The 21,102-nt window shown below is 60.4% G+C and overlaps 1 protein-coding gene across 2 annotated transcripts; it reads left to right on the top strand.

The window, feature by feature from the left end:
- Nucleotides 1–4,578: 4,578 nt before the first annotated feature.
- On the top strand, nucleotides 4,579–18,810 carry CHRM1 (cholinergic receptor muscarinic 1). 2 transcript variants are annotated; one of them, XM_055142089.1, is made up of 3 exons: nucleotides 4,579–4,803; nucleotides 5,266–5,358; nucleotides 16,198–18,810. In XM_055142089.1, exon 3 carries the CDS (start codon nucleotides 16,277–16,279, stop codon nucleotides 17,657–17,659), a length of 1,383 nt encoding a protein of 460 aa, XP_054998064.1. In that variant the 5' UTR covers nucleotides 4,579–4,803; nucleotides 5,266–5,358; nucleotides 16,198–16,276; the 3' UTR covers nucleotides 17,660–18,810. The 2 variants fall into 2 exon arrangements, with proteins under 2 accessions (XP_054998064.1, XP_004621579.1); XM_004621522.2 differs by lacking the exon at nucleotides 5,266–5,358.
- The last annotated feature ends 2,292 nt before the right edge of the window (nucleotides 18,811–21,102 follow it).

Genomic DNA, 21,102 nt, shown 5'->3' with positions numbered 1-21,102 from the left:
TGTAATATTCGATGGTCGTTTTTTTCAAGCTGGGTTTTTCTTTTTCTTTTTTTGGGTCACACCCAGCGATGCACAGGGGTTACTCCTGGCTCATGCACTCAGGAATTACTCCTGGTGGTGCTCGGGGGACCATATGGGATGCTGGGAATCGAACCCAGGTTGGCCGAGTGCAAGGCAAACGCCCTACCCGCTGTGCTATTGCTCCAGCCCCCTCAAGCTGGTTTTTGACCACTGAGCACTGAACTAGCAGCGTGAGTCTCCCCAGCGCTGAGCGGTTGGTGCCTTTGGGCCAGTCCATGCCCGTCCACCAAGCCCTGGGCTCAGAACCAGGACTCCAAGGTTGGGGCTTCCAGCCCCACAGACAAGGTTAGGGGCGCCTGTGGTCAGTCCACAGAATTGGAGACTCCTTGCAGAGGTTTCCAAAGCCCACCACACCCCCGGCCACTAGACCCAGCTCGGACACCTGCGGTCCCCAGCCCGAGACACCAGCTCCAACACCTCTTTTGGGGGAAGCTGACCTCAAAGCTGGGGGAGGCGCAGAGAATGGACCCCTTCCCAGGGGGACTCCCGCTTAGAGCAGCGCCAGGGTTGGGAGAGGCACGTGGGCAGAGAGGCTATGTCCACTTGGCCTCAACTTTCTCAGCAGACGCGGAGCTACTCAGTCGCCTACCCGGAAAATGATGCTTTTGTTGTGGTCACTTTCGCGTGGGCAGCCAGAACCCCAAGACCTCTTACTAGGCCTGCTCTATCCACACACACACACCCTGATTTTTTTTTTTTCTTTTTGGATCACACCCAGCCGTGCACAGGGATTGCTCCTGGCTCTGCACTCAGGAATTACCCCTGGCGGTGTTCAGGAGACCCTATGGGATGCTGGGAATCGAACCCGGGTCGGCCGTGTGCAAGACAAACGCCCTCCCTGCTGTGCTATTGCTCCAGCCCCTGAATTTTTTTTAATATTTTTTAATTCCCGAATCAGAGAAGCACCCCCACTCTAGGGGGGAAGAGTAAGAGCCTCAAGCCGTGGGCAGGCCAGGAGCCGGACCTGCACTCCCCCTCCTCCAAACAGCGGGGACATCCCTGGGGAGTGAGGCAGGGATGATTCATCACCCCCTCCCCAGGCATGTTTGAGGGACCAGCGGCTTCTCACAGCTGCAGGGGGCCTAGGGCTGGGGACACCTGGAAAGAGGCTAGTTTTCCTCTGGGCTTTGCACTCTGACAGGGCTTCAAAGACAGAGTGAGGGTCTGAAAGCCCAGTGCTGAAAGCTTGCAGGCTGAACCAGCCCACTTCCTCTCTCCCCTATCCCTAAGGGTCAAGGGGTCCGCATTCCCCGCCCCCCAAACCTTCCCAACGCTGGCCCAGGGGAATGTCAGCCACCGGCTCACTCACTCCCACCCTCAGGGTGCTGATGGCATGTGGAGCGCCTGCAGCTGGTAAATTTACTCATCTGTAAAATGGGAATAATAATAGAGCCTCCCGCAGGGATGCTTTTTGGCAGAACAACCCCCCCACCACGGTCACCACCAGTTGATGCGCCTCGGCTCGCCTCGCCCCGCCCCTGCTCAGCAGCGCCCGGCAGGTACTAAGAGCTCAGTCTCGGTTATAATTATAACAACAGCAATGGTTTTCACCGCGGGCACACGCCAGCGCCTCGTGGAACCTGCAACTTCGTTAGCGTGGAACAGCGCAGCCGGGAGGCACCTCGAGCTCCGTGGACGTGGCCGGGAGGGCTTCAGCCTGGAGGAGGCGGCGGCGGCGCTCGATTTGCACCCGCGGCCGCTTTGCTCCGCCCGCCCGCCAAGCGGCAGAAAGAGGGGACGCAGCCACGCAGGGGGGGTGGGGGGACGACCCCGAATTCCCTCCGGGAGTGGGAAAGCGGGGAAGCGAATCCTCAGTCCAGGCACCTAAAATAGCCACCGGCCAAAGCGTTGGAGGAAAGGTGGGAGGAGGGGGGGGACCCAGGCCCAGATGTCCGAGTCCCACCCGCCTGGGGGTGCAAGAGGAGAGACGAGGTCCGGCAGGGCGTCTGGGGGGTCGCGCCGGACCCCCCACGTGCGCCGCCTGCCGCGGCTCGGCGAAGCCCTTTGTCGCGAGCAGCCGCGTTCGTGCGGCACTCGGCGGCTTAAAATAAAGACAATGTTCCCAGCCTCCCCGCGGCTAAATCGGGCGCGGGTGCGGGGGCGGTGAGAGCGCCGGGTGGGAGAGCTGCTCCCGGCCCTCCCGCCCTGCTCCCTGCCTGCCTCAGTTTCCCCATCTGCGCATGGGAGCCAGCCAAGTCTGCACGGAGTCGAGAGCCAGGACTGGGGGTGGGGTGGGGGGTGAGGAGCGGGGAAGGGGGCGTCCTCCCCCCCACCCCGTTAGCTGCACCGCCCTGGAGAGGGAAACCGCTTGGGACTGTTGGGGGGCGGGGTTCGGTGGGGGAGGGCTGGAGGGGGGGGAACGGGCGAAAGCTGGACACCCTCCCCTCCCGCCTACAAAATAAGTGTTTTTATTTCTAAGGGGACGTGTGCAGAGGCGGTGGAAGAAGAGAAAAGGGAGACCAAGGAGATGGGGTGGGGGGGAGGGGGGCCAGGAGAGAGCCTGATTCAGACTCGGAAATGGATGTGGAGCGGGGAGGCCTGACACCCCCACACTCAGCCACGTGTACGCGCACAAGTACCCGCGAGGCCCTGGGCGCTCAGGGAGCGCCCAGCAGGGGGACAGCCCCCCCCGCCCCCCCTCCTCGCCCACCGCCAGGGACCCGCCAGGTGACCTCCTACCGGGGGATGGGCCGCGGAGATGGGGGGTGAGGTGCCCTGGGGGCTCCTCGGACTCGCCTCAACGCTGCAGCAGAGACCTCGATGGGGAAGGGGATTGGTGCTCGACCGCCCCCCCATGGACCTGCCACCTGGGGGGGCCCCCACAGCTCCAGGGTCTGCTCCCTGACCCCTCTCCAAGGGGCATGGAGCTCCAGACTGGCGAAGCCAGAGAGAGGGCCTCCTTGGGCATCGGTGTTTAGAAAGGGGTGCAGAGGCAAACGGGGCAGGAGGCCACTGGTCCACTCCAAAGTCTCCAAAGTCGGGGCTTAGAGACCGTATTGGCTCAAAGGGCAGGGCCAGCTTGGCACTGGGGGGACAGGGCCATCCCCACACCTTGTGAGATTCCCTCCACACCCCTGGGAGCTGGGAATGGCCCCTGAGCACTGCTGAGTGTCATCACACCCTCCCTCCCCCCCCAAAAAAAAATATATATATACACACACACATATGTATGTGTATATGGTCACATGTGACCCACGTCCCTTCCCAGTTTGTCTCGCTAATGGGGATAATCAACCCTCCCTGTCCTTCCAGCCCAGCGTTCTGCACTACACACACACACACACACACACCTGTCCCTACAACTCTCCTCAAGGGGCCCCGAGGGTCTCTTTGCGCGCCCCAGGAAGGGTCCCATCTCTGAGGAAACTCAACACAGAAATCCAAGCCGGTCCAGGAGGCAGGGGCGCTGGGCGGGCAGTGGGGCCCGGGAGGAGGGGAGAGGGTGCCCCGCGCCTCACTTCCCAGGTACACACCTGTGATCCCCGAGTGGGAGTCGGGGAGACGGAGTTTGACAAGCTGGGAGGAGAGCTGTCTGTCTGTCTGTCTTCCAAGGGGAAGCTGGGGGTGGAGCAGGGAGAGAGAGGGGAGGCTGCGAGGCTTGTCAGAATGAGCAAGTTCCAGTCACCGGGAGACACACGGAGCCAGACACACGGGCGCGCTTAGCGTCCCGGCTGCAGACGGACGGGGCGCGACACCTGCGTTGACGGGGCTGCCTGGGACACGGGGACCTGCAGGGGCCCGGCGGGGGGAGGGCAGAGGAGACACAAGCACCCCTTTCCCCGCACGCCCCCCACCCACACACCGCACCGCACCGCACCCCACCCCCACCCCCGCAACCCAGACGCCCCTCCAGCCCAGCCGGGGGCTCCGGAGCGCACGCACAGCCCAGCCCCCCCACACGGGGCGACCGCGCCGGGCCCCCTGGGTGGCTTCCAAGTTGGAGCCGCTCACGTGAGGCCCAATGTGTCATTTCCAAACAGAAGGGCTCCCGCGCGCCTTCGCTGCGGGGAGGACGCGCGGGGTGGGTGGGCGCGTGGGCATCCGCAGGGGCAGGGCGTGTGGGAGGGAAACAGCATGTGAGGAGCGCCAGGCGCGTGTTGGGGTAGGGTGGGGTGCGCGCAGGCTGGGGGACGCTCAGGTGGGGAGGGAGGGAGCGGCTGGGAAACCGCTCCTGGGTGAGTGTGTGTGTGTGTGTGTGTGTGTGTGTGTGTGTGTGTGTGTGTGTGTGTGTGTGGCCGCGCGCTTGTGTGTGTGTGCGCGCGCACCGCTGAGTCTGTGTGCAGTGGGTGTGGGTGTTTGTCTCCCTGCATCCGCCTTCTCTCCTGTTCTGGACTTTTAGCCTTCCCTGGGCTGCTCTTCTCCTATGCTCCCCTGTCCCTGTGGGGGCTCCACTAAGGGGAGGGGGGGTGGCCTGGCGGAGGAGGGGACACATAGCAGGACCTGGTCCAACCCCCCCCCCCACGCTGGCCCCAGGCTTCCCTCCAGCCCCCCTCCCTTCCTTTCTTCCCTCTCCTCCCTCCCTCTCTCTGCCTTCCTCCCTTCCCCCCCCACAGGCTGGCGTGCCAGGGGGTGGGACATGCCAATCACTGGCTGTGCCTCTCCGGCTGCCAGCACAGGGCGCAGCTCCCCCCGGAGCCAGGTGTTTGGGTCCCTGGAGACACCGTCGGCCCCTGGGGAGGCAGCGACACTGAGGACCCCCACGTACCTCTCTCCACACCCATGGTGAGTGCAACGAGGGGGCTTGGAGGGGGGGGATTCGCGGGGGAGGGGGAGGGAGAGAAGCCAGGTCCGGGTGCCAGGCAGGAACCAGGAGTTAAGAAGAGATGGGGACAGACCCCCCGGGGAGAGGAGGGGGCTGGGAGGGGTCCAGAGACCGGGGTGCCCTGTGGTCTTGGGCACTGGCTCCCCGTGCACCCCATCTCCTGGCTTTGAGTGATGTTTTTCTGGGCTTGGTTCTGTTCCGCTGGCAAAGGAGACGGAGACCCCCCCCACTCCCAGGCAAAACAGAACCTGGATCCTAGACTGCCCCCTAAGAGGCAGAGCCCCCCCCCCCCCCCCGCCAGATCCCAGGGCGGAGTGGGAAAGGCAGGACCCGAGGGCAGCTCCTGCCACCTGTGCGGTGTGGGAGGTGACAACTCCCATCTGGGGTGGCATTTTCCAGACCCCTCTCCTCTCCTCCCTCAGGGCACCCCGAACCCCGCCACCCCCGTCCACCTTCAGCCCCCTAAAGATGGACTGAAGCCGGCGGCTGGCCAGATGGACATGCTGGATACCAAGGTGGGTGGCAGAAGCCAGCAGGAGACGCGGCCAAAGAGCCCCGGGGCTCTCCCGGGACAGACGGGCACATGGACGGCCACGCCGGCTGGGGAACACGGGCCTGACGTGTGTGGGGCCCCGAGAACCCTCCACGTGACTGTCCGGCCAGTCCTCGCTTCGGGTCATGCGCGCGTGGACCCGACTGGGCAGAGCGCGAGTGCCCAGCCCCGCGCCCCGTGAGCCTGGCCTGGGCATCAGGAGGGCAGAGTGGCCGCGGCTCCCACGCTGATGGGCAGGGAAGGGCTCGTGGGCTTTCCCTGGGGTGCTTGGGGCTGATTCAGGGCTTGGGGGGTGCCAGTTACACCTGCAGCCCCTCCCCCCCACCCCAAGACTGACCCAGGGCCCCCCCCCCCCCGCCCCGACACACACACACACCTTGCCTAACTGGCCCGGAAGGAGCCAGTGTGTCTCCTGTCCCCTGTCCAGGGTAATCAGCTGCTCACTGAGCTGTCAGCCAGAGTTAGTTCTCTGCCCCCTGACCTCGGCCACCCGGCAGCGTGATGGCTGCCCAGATAGACAGGGCAGGGGAGGAGATGGCGAAATGCAGCTCCGGGCTGCAGCCTGGAGGTCTGAGAACTGGATCGAGGTCTGGGAACTGGATCGCCAAGTGCTAAGAGGAGCCCCTGGAGCGGAGCGGAGCAAGGAGAGGCAGGGCAGGGGTCAGGCCGCAAAGCCCTCCCTCCCCCCATTGTACAGACACAGAGACTGAGGCTGAAAAGGCAGACGGGGACCTAGTGGGGGGGGGGAGCAGCGGGGTCCCTGAGAGGCAGGCGCTGGGGCTGGTGTGGGGCGGGCTGGAGAGGTGGGTGAACAGCTCTGGGTTTCTGTTCTGCGGGTGATACCATGGTGATGCCTGCAAGGGTGGGGGAGGGAGGGAGCGAGGGAGCGAGAAGAGAGGGAAGTGGAGGGGAGCGCGGGAGGGAAGAGCAGGGGGGTGAGGGAGGCGGGTGAGGTGCCCTGCACTCCCCATGCCACCTGGCAGAGTGAGGTCCAGGGCCCAGCCTGCTCCCTGCCAGGTCCTGGCATGAGCCCGCAAAGAGTCAGGCAAGTGGTTCAGGTCCATCAACAGTGAGTGCATTTGGCCCGGGTTCCAGGGCAGCCGCCTTCCGGCTCTAGGACTGCGTTTATGAGCGTTTCATGAATGGCCGCTGTCCCCCCCCCTCCACCCAGGGCTGCCGGGCACTCCCAGAAGTGACCGTTTTCAGCCAGGCAAGGTGACGCATGGTCTTTTGGCCTCGGAGGTGGAAGCTTCGTGCCCCTTCCAGGCTCCCGAAAGGCCCAGAAGTTCCTTTTGCAGGGAGAGCGCCCCCCAGAGGGCGGTTTCTGGGCTCTGGGGGCGCAGGCCTCAGCAGCGGGCAGTGTCTGGAGCCAGCCGAGGCGCATGTGAGGGCCCAGGCGCCCTGCCCCGCGGCACCCCCTCCCCTTCTTCCCTCCAGGCCCAGACTCACAAAGATGGCCCCGGACCTCTCCTGCCTCCCTCCTGCAGCACCCCCTCATCCAGCCGCTCTCTCCCCTTCTCCCTCCCTTGGCCTCTGGAAACCCCCCCATCCCGCCCCAGCCACCCCCTGAGGCTCTCTTCCTCTCCCCAGCCAGATCCCCGGTCCCTGGAGACTGGTGCAGGGCACTGGACTGGCGCTGGTCAACAGGCCGCTGCCAGAGTCTCTGACCTCATTCCTTAACTCTTCGCGCCCTGTCCAGGCTGTCGCTCTCCTCCCCACACGCCCACCCCATGTCCACACACACACACACACACACACACACACACACACACACACACACACACGTCCTGCCCTCAGCCTGTCCTGTTTCCTTTCGTCCTTCCGCGCACGCGCCGTGCACCCAGGGAAGGCAGGGCAGGGTGGCTCCTGGATCTGCTGGTCAGAGGGCAGGAGGCCCTTCCGGGCTGCCGTTCCCCCTTCTGCTCTCAATCCAGACAGGCAGGGCCTCCCCAGAAGGGGCTGCGGGAATGGGAGCCCCCGAGGGGAGGGACTGCAGGAGCTGGAGAAAGCAGAGGGACCAGGTCCTGGAGCTGCTCTGAGTCCGAACCTTTCCCGCTTCATCCTCGTGGCCCGGCTTCCCAGGTCAAGCGGGAGCACCCCGAAATGCACCTGCGTGCATGCACCCCGCGTAGATTGATCCAACGGCTACTGTGAGCCGAGCCCGGGCAGTGAATGAGGCCGGTACCTTCCGTCTACTGCATCCCAGCCAGCCTCCACCCAGCCACACACTGCCGTGCATCACACAGACACACACATACACACACACACACACACACACACACACACACACACACACACACACACACACACACACTGGCCAGAGTCTAAGGGAAAGGCCTGACACGGTGCTGGACCCACTTATCTCTGTGTTTGGCCAAGCTAAGTAGTGGCGAGCAAGAAGGTGACGTGGGGGGCCAGAGCGATAGTACAGCGGGGAGGGTGTTTGCCTCGCATGTGGCCGTCCCAGGGATTAACCCCCAGCACCCTACTGGGTCCCCCCCCCCCAGCACCGCCGGGAGTAATTCCTGAGTGCAGAGCCAGGAGTAAGCCCTAAGCATCACTGGGTGTGACCCCCCACCCCTGGCTCCAAATAAAAAGAAAGAAGAAGTTGACATGGAGTCCCCCCATCCCCACAGGCAGCATTGGAGGGCTGGGCGGGTGTGGGGAGGGGTCCGAGAGGTATGTCGGATATGTCTCCGAAGCAAAGTGTGGGAGTCCAAATCCTGGTAGGGGCGCCTGAGAAAAACTGCCCTTTTCCCAGAAGTTGGAACTAGTCCCTTGAATCATGGTTGTGATGCTTTGGGACACAAACATAGGGTGGACAGAAAGCACACCGCCCATCTCAACCGCTACAGTGATATGACCAGGATTAAAAAAAAAACCTCCACAAAAGGGCCATAGAGATAGTACAGTGGTTAGGGCATTTGCCCTACACACAGCCAAACCAGGTTCAATCCCTGGCATCCCATATGCCCCCCACCCCCGCCAAGCACCACCAGGAGTGCTCCCTGAGCACAGAGCCGGGAGTGACTCCTGAGCATCACGAGGTGTGGCTCAAAAGCAAAACACGAAAACTCCCCGCAAGGGCTGGGGAGGTGGCTCAGTGGGCACAGCCCTTGCTTGGCGTGTGTGAGGCCCTGGATTCCAGCCCCCTACTGCCAGAATAAAGAATAGATTCATTCGGGGGCCAGGGCGATAGCTGAGTGAGTAGAGTGTTTGCCCTGTACTCAGCCAACCCGAGTTTGAACCCGAGCACCCGCTATGGTCCCCCCCCAGAGCCCACCAAGAGTGATCCCTGAGTGCAGAGGCAGGAGAAAACCTGCGCACTGCCGGGTATGTGCCCCCCCCCCAAAAAAAGAAAAGTAGAATAGATTCATTCATGTTTATTGAAAAGGAAAAGCACCCGCAGTCTCTCTCAAGCAATAGTCCTGGGCAGAAAAGCCCCGTCCACTTGCTTCTCACCTTCCCGTGCCCCAGACACAGCCCCGGAGGGAAGGAAACGCAAACCCCTTCTCCTAGAACCACGCTCTCCCGGCCCCCTCCGGTTCCCTGTATGATGCACCCCTGGCACCCCCCCGGCACACAAACACTGATTCTGCACGGGGCCTGGCAGCTCTGCACAGTGCCAGGCCGGAGGCCACACAGCAGGGCAGGGGGAGAGAGGGTTTGAAGCCAGGCCGCGTGCCCGCTGCACCCACGCCCCGTGCCAGCTCCCCGCAGCCAGCCCTGGCACCCACCCGGGATGGCTTCAGAGAACACGTTCCACAAACAGGGCCTCGGGGCCCCCTTCGGAGCAGAGGCTGACCCCAAGCCCCCTTGTTTATAGAGTCACTGCTGAACCCTGACCTCTGAACTCTCAGCCCACAGGCCTTCCTCCTCCCCCCCACCCAGGGGGTCCCCCCCACCCCAGAGCCTCACAGCTCCCAGGGTGGGGGGTGTAGGGAGCAGAACCTACCTCAGGCCACAGCTCTACTTGTTCCCCAAAACGCCTTCAGCGGCTCCCTTAGCCCCAGTGACCACTGACCACAGACCAGAGATAAGAACCCCCAGTCCAGGTGGCTGTGGATTAAGTGAAATAGTACAAGTCAGTTGGCCGGAAGGCGGGAGGTGATTAATCAGCATGAACGTCACCAAGGCTTCTTGTGTGTTTATTTGCTGTGGGTTTACACCCGGCAGTGCTCAGGGCATATTCCTGGCATGGTACTCGAAGGTCACTCCTTATGGTGCTCAGAGGACGGACCAAGTGGGAACTGAACCCGGACCCTACGGCAGGCAAACATGAGCCCAAGGCCTTGAACCATCTCCCGGGCCCTCAGTAAGGCTATGGAATGAGAGTCGGGGGCTGGAGCGATAGCACAGTGGGGAGGGCGTTTGCCTTGCACGCGACAGACCCGGATTCAATTCCCAGCATCCCATATGGTCCTCTGAGCACTGCCAGGAGTGATTCCTGAGTGCAGAGCCAGGAGTAACTCCTGAGCATCGCTAGGTATGACCCAAAAAGAAAAAAAAAGGAGAGAGAGAATCAGAAGGAACTTCCGGCTCTGAAGGAGGGGATCCAGTGGCCACCATTCAGACAGCCTTTACTTAACTCATCAGAGCAATGGCCAGTGAGGCTGGGAATGTGGCATATACGGTCCCCCCAGCCCTGCTAGGAGTGATCTCTGAGCACAGAGCTAGGAGTAAGCCCTGAGCAGTGCTGGATAGAGTCCCAAAACAGGAAGAAAAAAAGAAAAACAGAATGAAGAGTGGCCTTGAACTTGTGTGTCTGTGATGCCATTGGATGATAAGTCCCCTCATCTGGGGGGATGTGGGGCAGTGGCAGGAGAAGTAAAGGTTCTCTGGTTTTTTTTGGTTTTTTTTTTTATTTTTTGCTTTTTGGGTCACACGTGACGATGCTCAGGGGTTACTCCTTGCTCTGCACTCAGGAATCACTCCTGGCAGTGCTCAGGGAACCATATGGGATGCTGGGAATCGAACCTGGGTTGGCCATGTGCAAGGCAAATGCCCTACACATTTGCTGTGCTATCACTCCAGCCCCAAGGTTCTTCGTTTCTTATTTTATTTTATTTATTTACTTTTTTGGCTCTTTGGGTCACACCTGGTGATGCTCAGTAATTTCTTTCTTTTTGCTTTTTGGGTCACACTCATCAATGCTCAGGAGTTACTCCTGGCTCTGCACTCAGGAATTACTCCTGGCGGTGTTTGGGGAACCATATGGGATACCAGGGATCGAACCCAGGTCAACCGCATGCAAGGCAAACGCCTTACCCACTGTACTAACACTCCAGTTCTGATGCTCAGTAATTTCTGCACTCAGAAATTGCTGCTGGTGGACCATATGGGATGCCTGGGGTTGAACCCAGGTTGGACACATACAAGGCAAATGCTCTACCGCTGTACTGTCCCTCCAGCCCCAGTAAAGATTCTTGGATTGCTAATGATCCCACAGCTGAGAGGGTATCTTGTTTGCAAGTTCAAACCCAGGGCTGTGGTTTCCACCACACTGCAGTTAGAGTGAGCAGAATTTAAGGGATGGGGGGAAAAACAATCACCAATCCAAATAAATAATATTGTAATACAACATTTTGGAAAAATCAAAGAGCAAAGCCCAGCCCGCAGGCTGTTTTTGCAAAGAAAGTTTCTTTGGAGCGAGGGTCAGGAGGAAGGGGAAGCACTGGGGATCGGGTGTTTGTGCACGTGGAGGGCTGGATTCTGTATTTGTTGAAAATTCTGTTCCTGCGGGATTTTTGGCATGCATTTCCATTTGTTGAAGAACCACACCAAAATATTCCTCTTGGGATGCCAGAGAGATGGTCCGGGGATTAAGGCACTGGCCTTGTACACTGTCAACCTGGATTTGACACCTGGCACCCCAGATGGTCCCCCAAACACCTCCAGGAGTGATCCCTGAGCTCAGAGTTAGGAGTAAACCCTGAGTATCACTGAATATGCCCCCCTCAAAAAAAAATATATATATATGCTCTTCTCTGGATTAGTGCCTTCGGAGGTACCTCAAATTTAATGCCCAACATAAGGACATGGTTCACCTCCCCTAAATCCTCACCCTGCCTCGGTGTCAGGACCTGGGATAATGCGGGGTCAGTGGGATGGGCAGGGCAGGCTGCACCCCACCCAGGGACATGCAGGGAGGGTGCGGCTTCTCAGCCAGCAAGCTCCTCTCTCCACTGACTCCACCTTCCTGGGTCCTGCCCTGATTCCAGGGAGTCACAGGGTTTCTGCCTGCACCCCCCTTTTAGAAATTGGGGTGGCAGGAAGTGGCATAGTTCCCAGCCTAGGCCTCCGTGGATCCGGCATGAACCCCTGGACACTGAATAGCACAGATCAGATCAAAGGGTCAAGAATGCAGGGGCGGGGGGGGGGGGGGATGTTGGAGGTGGTGAGAGCCTGGCGAGATAGTACAGTGGGGAGGGCATTTGCCCTGCACACAGCCGACCCGGGTTCGGTCCCTGGCATCCCATAGGGTTTCCCAAGCATCACCAGGAGTGATCCCTGAGTGCAGAGCCAGGAGTGACCCCTGAGCATCGCTGGGTGTGACCCAAAAAGAAAAAAAAAAAAAACTGGGCAAGGTGGGCCTGCGAGATAGCATAGCGGGGAGGGCGCTTGCCTTGCACGCGACTGACCAGGTTCGATCCAGGGCACCCCATAGGGTCCCCCAACTCCCACTAAGAGTGATCCCTGAATGCAGAGCCAGGAATAAGCCTGGAGCACCACCAGGTGTGGCCCAAACCCACCCTCCTTCCCCTGCAAAAAAAAAAAAAAAAGTATGTGGGAGAGCAGTGTGTCCACCAGCTGCCCCGGGGCCTGGAAGGGCGCCCTGCAGACACAGTGTGACCACCCACCTCGCAGCACCTGCCTTCGGTTTGGGGAGGACGAAGCACCAAGCTCAGTGTCAGCGTTGTAAGTCGCCTGTCAGCGTCAGCGTCTGTAAAGGAAGCTTCCTGGAGAGACAAGCTGCTTAGGTGCCATTGCTGGTGCCTCTCCTGCTTGGGAGGTCAAGTGCAAAGCCCTTCCTTTCTCCAGCCTCCATTTCTTCATCTGCAAAATGGAGAGAAGAGCAAATCTTAGGGCATAACTTCCCTATTCAAATCTAAGCAAGTGGGGCCAGAGTGATAGTACCGCAGGTAGGGCGCTCGCCTTGCCCACGGCTGGCCCAGGTGCCCTGAGCAAAGAGCCAGGAGTAAGCCCTCAGCACAGCCAGGTGTGGCCCACCTCCAAAAAATTCCAGGGCTGGAGCGATAGCATAGCGAGTAAGGCGTTTGCCTTGCACACGGCGGCCGACCCGGGTTCGATTCCCAGCATCCCATAGGGTCCCCTGAGCACTGCCAGGAGTGATTCCTGAGTGCATGAGCCAGGAGTAACCCCTGTGCATTGCCAGGTGTGACCCAAAAAGAAAAACAAAAAAAAATTTAAATCCCCCAAAAAATGAGTAAATAAATAAATTAAATCCAATCAAGGGCTGGAGAACTCACACAGCGGCTAAGGCACTTGCCCTGCACGTGGCCAACCCAGGTTTGATTCCCGGAACCCTCACGTGATCCTCCAAGCTCTGCCAGGACTGATCCTCTGACAGAGCCAGGAGTAAGTCCTGAGCACTGCCTGGTGCTTCCACTCCCCAAAATCCAATCAATGGACGATTGGAGATTGTCTGGGATGTAAGGAACTTGCCTTGTAGGCAGCTGCCCCGGCCACTTGGCACCATATGTGGTTCCCTAAAAGCGCCGCCAGGAAGGGACTCCTGAGCACAGAGCCGGGAAAAGCCCCTGAGCACCACTAGGTAGGGCCAAATCCAAAATCTGAGCCACAACTGGCACTCGGGAAGTGCCAAACAACAACTGTGACCGTTATTGTTATTACTCGGGGGTGTCATAGGAGTCGGAAAACATTGTGTGGGTGGTGCCAGGGACCAGGCCTGGTGCATGCGAAGCCCAGGTACTGTGGCTGAGTGGTTATCCCTGCCCTATAGAAGAGGTTTTTCATCGAAGATGCTGACACTTCTAGGCCGCAGGGGGCCCGCACCAAGTTCAGACTCCTGGTGTGTAGGCTGAGCAATTGCACGGCACCAAGGGCACCTCTCTCACACTTAGCCAACCTGGGGTCCAGCTCTGGCTTCCCACGCGGTCCTGGAGCCCACCAGGAGTAGATTCTGAGCACAGGGTCAGTAGTAAGCCCTGAGCATGCCAGGTGTGGCCCAAAAGCCAAACATACATGCATACATACACGCCTCGTGCTTGCCACGTGCCAAGACTGTGCTAAGAGCTTTGCCTCTACTCGTGTGTTTTAGCCTCACTTGGCTCTCTTTTTTTTTTTAATTTTTTTTAATTGAGTCACGTGAGAACAGTTACAGGGCTTTTAGGATCGAGTCTCAGTCACACTATGCTCGAACACCCCTCCCTTCACCAGTGCACACGCTCCACCATCACTTGGCTCTTGGATAGCTTTGCCAGCGGTGCTTAGGATTGGCCCCATTTTTCCTGTTGAGAAAACCAAGGCCCAGAGCAGTGCTCCGCAGTGGAGCCCACACGTCAGCAAACAGGACAGCCTGGCTAGAGTCGGGGTGCGTCTCCACACCCCCTCGCCACCCCCAGCCACACACCCCGAGGCCGTCTTACAGACCCAGCAAACCTCACAGGTGCCAACTCTCATCTCTCTGTCACAGGCCACGTCCCCAAGAGTATGAGGGCTGCAGACGGGGGGGGAGAGGGAGTACGGGAGTATCTACCCCAGGACTGTCTCAACAGCAGAGCCCCAAGACCACACACACACACACACACACACACACACACACACACACACACACACACAGAGGAAACCCCAGGGTCTGCGGGGAGCACGGCTCTTTGAGGCCCAGAGCAGGAAGGAATGAGCCAGAACACCCAGGAGCCGGGCCCTGGCCCCACCGCCCGCCGTCCACCCATGCACACACATGCACTCTCACACATGCACACACTTAGAAACACACACACACACACACACACACACACACACCTCCTTTCCCGTTATCTTCTCCAGAGCCCTTCAGCCCAGCTCCACCTTCCTCTTGACCCCAGGCCCAGCCCGTGGGCTTCTGGGAAGCCTCCTGCCTCTAGCGCCTGGGCTGGACTCCAGCTTCAAGAGAAATCTGGGGGATCCTCCCGTTCCCCTGGCTGCCCCCCACTCATCTGGGACCTGGGAACAGAGTGGGGAGCTGGAGGAGGCCTCCTACACCCCATCTGGGGCCAGACCCCCACTTCTCTGGGAGCTGAGGCACTCGTCCCCACTGCTGGCTTTTGTTCCAGGCCTTCTGCCCACCCGACAAGTGTTCGGGCCCGGCACCTTCCTTGCTGCCCTCTGGATATGTTTGTGAGAGGGTAGGGTCCTCCCTCCCTCTCACACATTTCCAGAGAAACATGCACACACACACACACACAAACACACACACGCACATGCACATGCACTCCCACTCACACACACATGCACTCGCACTCACACACATATATACACACGCACACACACTCACACATGTACACACACATGCACTCACACTCACACACATATATATACACATGCACACACACCCACACATGTACTCACACACATATACACACGTACACACACATGCACTCACACACACCATACACAAGCACTCACACACACATGCACATACTCACACACACGCACACACATGCACTCTCTCACACACACCACACTCACACATGCACACTTACACACACATTCACACATGTGCGCACACTCACAATGCACTCACACACATGTATACACACGGACATATACTCACACATGCACACTCATACACTCACACTTGCACACACACTCACAATGCACTCGCACTAACACATATGCACACATGCACACATACCCACACATGCACACACACACACTCACACATGCATTCGCACTCACACCACATGCACACACGCACTCATACTCACACGCTCACACATGCACACACATGCACTCTCACACATGCACACACACACACACACACACACACACACACACACACACACACACACCCCTCCTTTCCCGTTATCTTCTCCAGAGCCCTTCCTGTCGTTCCCTCTCTCCTTGGCTGTAAAAAGCCAGGAAAGTGCAAGGGTCGAGAGAGAGTTGCAAGCGGGCTGTCTGCTCGCTCGCTGTGGCCGGGGCTGGGAGTGGCAGTCACCTGGCAGGGCCACTGAGCGCAGTCCTTCCTCCCAGAGACGGAGGACAGCTACATCAGCTAATGCAATTAAGAGCAGAGCGCTGCGTCTGGCGTGCCGGAACGACTCGGTAAATGAAAGCTTTAATGCGATTGAGTGAAATGCTTTGAAAAGTTGGCAGTAGCGCAATGCACAGCCAGGCTCCCCGCTCCCGACTCGTGAGGTAAGCGAGACAGGAATGAGAAGCAGGTGCCCGGGGAGAGGGCTGAGGCTCCGCTTCTACCTGGACCGAGGACTCCACGGCCTGGATTCTGAAGCTCCGCCTCGCACTCAGCAGCCCTGCCCCACGTCCGTCCGTCTGCAGCTGGGAAAATGTATTCCAATGACTGTGTGTGACCACAGGGCCGGGGCGTGGCTGGAGGTGGGGGCAGAGGGTGCCCTGCAAGGTTAAAACTGCTTTGGATCTGTTCAGAGACAGAGAGGTGCAGACGTCATATGTGTTCAGACCTCATGTGTGCTAGGCATGTGCACTCAGGGGCCACATGCCCGGCCTCTGGCTGCTGCCAAAGCTCGCTCAGTCCAGCACTGCCCACCCAGGCCCCCCCCACAGCCCCGCTCACGCCCGTGTCTTCTCCTTCCAGGTGATGAGTCTTCGCTGAGAAAGCCCGGCCGTGTGCCCCCGGGAACGGGCTGCCCGGCCCCCCCCCCCCCCGCTCCACCATGAACACCTCGGCCCCACCCGCCGTCAGCCCCAACATCACCATCTTAGCACCGGGCAAGGGGCCCTGGCAGATGGCCTTCATCGGGATCACCACGGGCCTCCTGTCCCTCGCCACCGTCACCGGCAACCTGCTGGTCCTGATCTCCTTCAAGGTCAACACGGAGCTCAAGACGGTCAACAACTACTTCCTGCTGAGCCTGGCCTGCGCCGACCTCATCATCGGCACCTTCTCCATGAACCTCTACACCACGTACCTGCTCATGGGCCACTGGGCCCTGGGCACGCTGGCCTGCGATCTCTGGCTGGCCCTGGACTACGTGGCCAGCAACGCGTCCGTCATGAACCTTCTGCTCATCAGCTTCGACCGCTACTTCTCCGTGACCCGGCCCTTGAGCTACCGGGCCAAGCGTACGCCCCGCCGGGCGGCCCTGATGATTGGCCTGGCCTGGTTGGTCTCCTTCATCCTCTGGGCGCCGGCCATTCTCTTCTGGCAGTACCTGGTTGGGGAGCGGACTGTCCTGGCTGGGCAGTGCTACATTCAGTTCCTCTCCCAGCCCATCATCACCTTCGGCACGGCCATGGCCGCCTTCTACCTCCCGGTCACCGTCATGTGTACTCTCTACTGGCGTATCTACCAGGAGACGGAGAACCGGGCCCGGGAGCTGGCGGCCCTGCAGGGCTCCGAGACCCCGGGGAAGGGGGGAGGCAGCAGCAGCAGCTCAGAGCGGTCCCAGCCGGGGGCCGAGGGCTCCCCCGAGAGCCCCCCGGGGCGCTGCTGTCGCTGCTGCCGGGCGCCCAGGCTGCTGCAGGCCTACAGCTGGAAGGAGGAAGAGGAGGAGGAGGAGGGCTCCATGGAGTCCCTCACGTCCTCTGAGGGCGAGGAGCCTGGCTCCGAGGTGGTGATCAAGATGCCCATGGTGGACCCCGAGGCGCAGGCGCCCGCCAAGCAGCCCCCCCGGAGCTCCCCCAATACGGTCAAGCGGCCCACCCGGAAGGGGCGCGAGCGAGCGGGCAAGGGCCAGAAGCCCCGCGGGAAGGAGCAGCTGGCTAAGCGCAAGACCTTCTCGCTGGTCAAGGAGAAGAAGGCGGCGCGGACCCTGAGCGCCATCCTGCTGGCCTTCATCCTCACCTGGACCCCGTACAACATCATGGTGCTGGTGTCCACCTTCTGCAAGGACTGCGTCCCCGAGACCCTGTGGGAGCTGGGCTACTGGCTGTGCTACGTCAACAGCACCATCAACCCCATGTGCTATGCGCTCTGCAACAAGGCCTTCCGGGACACCTTCCGCCTGCTGCTGCTCTGCCGCTGGGACAAGCGACGCTGGCGCAAGATCCCCAAGCGCCCCGGCTCTGTGCACCGCACGCCCTCCCGCCAGTGCTGACGGTGGGGGGGAGAGGGCCCCCCACACTCGCCTGCACCCCGCCCACCCGAGGCCCGCCCCACCCCCCCACTTCCCCAGGAACAGCCCTGACAGCCTGGTAGGAAGCGGGCAGCAGGGGCAGTGACCTCACTCAGGCCCTCCCGCTCAGGCCCCTCCCGGGTCACACCTTCCTGGACAGCCCAGAGACTACCTGCCAGTGTTCCGGACTTGGCGATGCCCAGGCAGGGCGCGGAACCCGGGAAACTGGTTTCTCTGTTCCCCCGGCTGGTTGGGAATGGGCAGGAAGAAGGCCAGCGGGGAGAGGGGGGCCCAAGGGGAGGATCCCTGCGGTGTTTGCCTTCAGGCAGGAAGTCAGCGGGCTAGGGCCAGGGCCAGGGCCAGGGCCAGGGGAGGGGTGGGGGCGGAGGGGTGGAGAAAGCTGGTTTCCCTTGACAGGCCTCCTGGCCAGGACCTGATGGGAAGCTGGCACGGCCAGGGGTCCGGCAGGGGGCGTGGGGGATGAAGAGCGTCAAGAAAAGCTTGCCGAAGGGGTGGCATCTCTGGGAGAAGGAATCCCCTCCCTCCACCGGCCTCTGGGTTCACTCCCCCAGATTATCCCCAGGGCGACCCTCTGTGGGACACACCCCGCACCCAGGGCCGGTGTCCCAGCATCAGTGCCAGAGGGGACCCACTTGGCTACTCACACAGAAGTCCTGAGGCAGCAGCAGGACCAGGCACCAGCGGTCCGGATGGTCCCCCGCCCCCCCCCCCGGCTGCCATCTCCCTGGCATCGAGGGGCAGAGGGAGGGCCCTGCTGTCTGCAGCCCCCAACCCCCCAGACCCACCTGCCCCAGGGAACCCCTCAGCCCCTCCCTCGCTGGCTCGCAGCCACCCCTGGAGAGACCTGCTGAACCCTGCTGATGTGCAGGTCCAGCTAGTCCTCCCCAGGCGCCCCCGCATGCTGCCCGCCTCTGCGCCCCCCTACCCCCCGCCCTGCCCCTGCCCCATGCAGGCCTGGCCCCGCCCGCAGCTTCTCTCCTGGGAGCTCCCCAGTCCCACCCAAGCATGGCCTCCAGCCACCCCCATCTCCAGGCCCAGCCTGCCCCCAGATGTGCATTCCATCCATCTTTAGCAAGTGCTGAGTCTGTGAATAAAGCCACATTATCAGCGGGCGCGACGGAGCTCCCTGGTCTTACAGGGGAGGCTGGGGCGGGGGGGGGGGGCAGGGCGGGGCGGGGAGGGATACACACTCTCTGTGGAACGTGGGCTGCTGCCCCGAGGGTGCCTCCAGGAGGGCAGCTTCAAGCAGCAGGACGCACTGAATCTCACTGACCCTGGCGTCCCCGGATTCAGGTGAGTGGTTTAACGGGCAGGCCTGGCTACCGGAAGTAGGGACGCTAGGTGAACAGACTGGGCGATATCAGCCCCCAGAGGGCCACTGGGACCACCCACCGCTTCAGATCACCTCCTGAGACCATTGGGAACCTTGGGTGCCACTGCGTGGGGACGGAGGGGTGCTGTTTGCTCACCTAAAGCAGGTAGATTTCAGGGCTGGAGACAGGACAGAGGAGAAGGTTGCTTTGCACGTGGCCAACCCTGGCTCATCCCCGGCACCACATATGGTCCCCGGAGCACAGAGCCAGGAGTAAGTCCTGAGCCTCGCTACGTGTGGCTCCTGGGGGGGGTGGATTTTAAGGGTGGGGGGCTTGAGTGATTTATGGGTTTTTTTGGGGGGAGGTTACACCCTCCGATGCCCAAGGGTTACTCCTGGCTCTACACTCAGGAATTACTCCTGGCAGTGCTCGGGGGACCATATGGGATGCTGGGAATTGAACCCGGGTTGGCCATGTGCAAGGCAAACGCCCTACCCGCTGTGCTACCACTCCAGCCCCACGATGTATTTTTTTTGTTTGTTTGGGGAGGGCTGGGGTTGGGGTTTTGTTGTTGTTGTTGTTGTTTTTGCTTTCTGGAGTGGGGAGGTTGGTCACACCCTCAATGCACAGGGGTTACTCCTGGCTCTGCACTCAGGAATTACTCCTGGCGGTGCCGTGGGATGCTGGGATCAAACCTGAGTCGGACGCCTGCAAGGCAAATGTCCTCCTGCTGTACTATGGCTCGGGGCCCCTTGTTTGTTTTTGTTTTTGTGTTTTTTTTTTTTTTTTTTTTGCTTTTTGGGTCACACCTGGTGATGCACAGGGGTTACTCCTGGCTCTTGCACTCAGGAATTACTCCTCGCGGTGCTCAGGGGACAATATGGGGTGCTGGGAATCGAACCCGGGTCGGGCGCGTGCAAGGCAAACGCCCTACCTGCTGCAGTATCGCTCCAGCCCCTGTTTTTGTGTTTTAAGGAGGACCCCAAATAGATTATGGAGCCTCTGCCCCAGCTCCCGGCCGTAGCCCACCAGGCAGCTCAGAACTATGCCATAAGGCCCAGAACCCGGGGGCAGGGGGGCGGGGTGGGGGGGAACCTTTTCAGGGTGACTGTGTAAAGCAGCACCCAGTATTTCTCGGAGTTCACAGCCTCCTGACCTCCAAACTTTGGGGATGGGCTTGGAGGGAGTGGCTAGAGCGCTCCCTAAAGGTGCCCCTCAAGCCGGGGTCTCTGGAACTCCTCTCTGGTGAGGGGACCCCAAAGTCTAAGGCCAAGGAACCCTAATGAGTTTTATCCCACAGGGGAGGGCAGTGGGGCTGCAGATGTAGCTGTGGGAAGGGGCGGGTTCAGTGATTTCCTGAAGGAGCCCAGCTGTGAGGACCCAGAAATGGAGCGTGTCGCAGTGAAAGGAGCCGGACCAATCGACGAAGGGCAGAGGCCAGGAGACACCAGTGTGGGCTGTCCGGGTGGTCAGCCCGTGGAGTCCGGGGGACAGCACAGAACTCTTCCAGCACTGAGGCAGGACAGTGGCTATGAGGGACCTTCAGAACCCTCACCCATGGAGTAACACCCAGAGGCACGGCTGGCCTTCACCTCCAGCCCTTGGGGTGGGCCAAAGCCCCTACTATATATATATATTTTTTATTTATTTATATTTTGTTTTTTGGGTCACACCTGGCGATGCACAGGGGTTGCTCCTGGCTCTGCACTCAGGAATCACTCCTGGCGGTGCTCAGGGGACCCTATGGGATGCTGGGAATAGAACCCGGGTCAGCCGCGTGCAAGGCAAACGCCCTACCCGCTGTGCTATTGCTCCAGCCCCCCCCACTATATTCTTTTTTTCTATTTTTTTCTTTTCTTTCTTTTTTTTCTTTTTTGCCCTTTGGGTCACACCTGGCGATGTTTCAGGGGCTACTCCTGGCTCTGCACTCAGGAGTTACCTCTGGCGGTGCTCGGGGGACCACAGGGGATGCCGGGGATCGAACCTGGGTCGGCTGCGTGCAAGGCAAATGCCCTACCCACTGTACTATCGCTCCAGCCCTCCACTATAAATATTCTTGTCAGGACAGAGAGAGCTCCGCAGGCTGAGTGC

Source organism: Sorex araneus, chromosome 6 (assembly GCF_027595985.1).
Source record: "Sorex araneus isolate mSorAra2 chromosome 6, mSorAra2.pri, whole genome shotgun sequence".
In the NCBI taxonomy this organism is placed as follows: Eukaryota; Metazoa; Chordata; class Mammalia; order Eulipotyphla; family Soricidae; genus Sorex; species Sorex araneus.
This window is presented reverse-complemented; position numbering and strand designations above follow the sequence as displayed.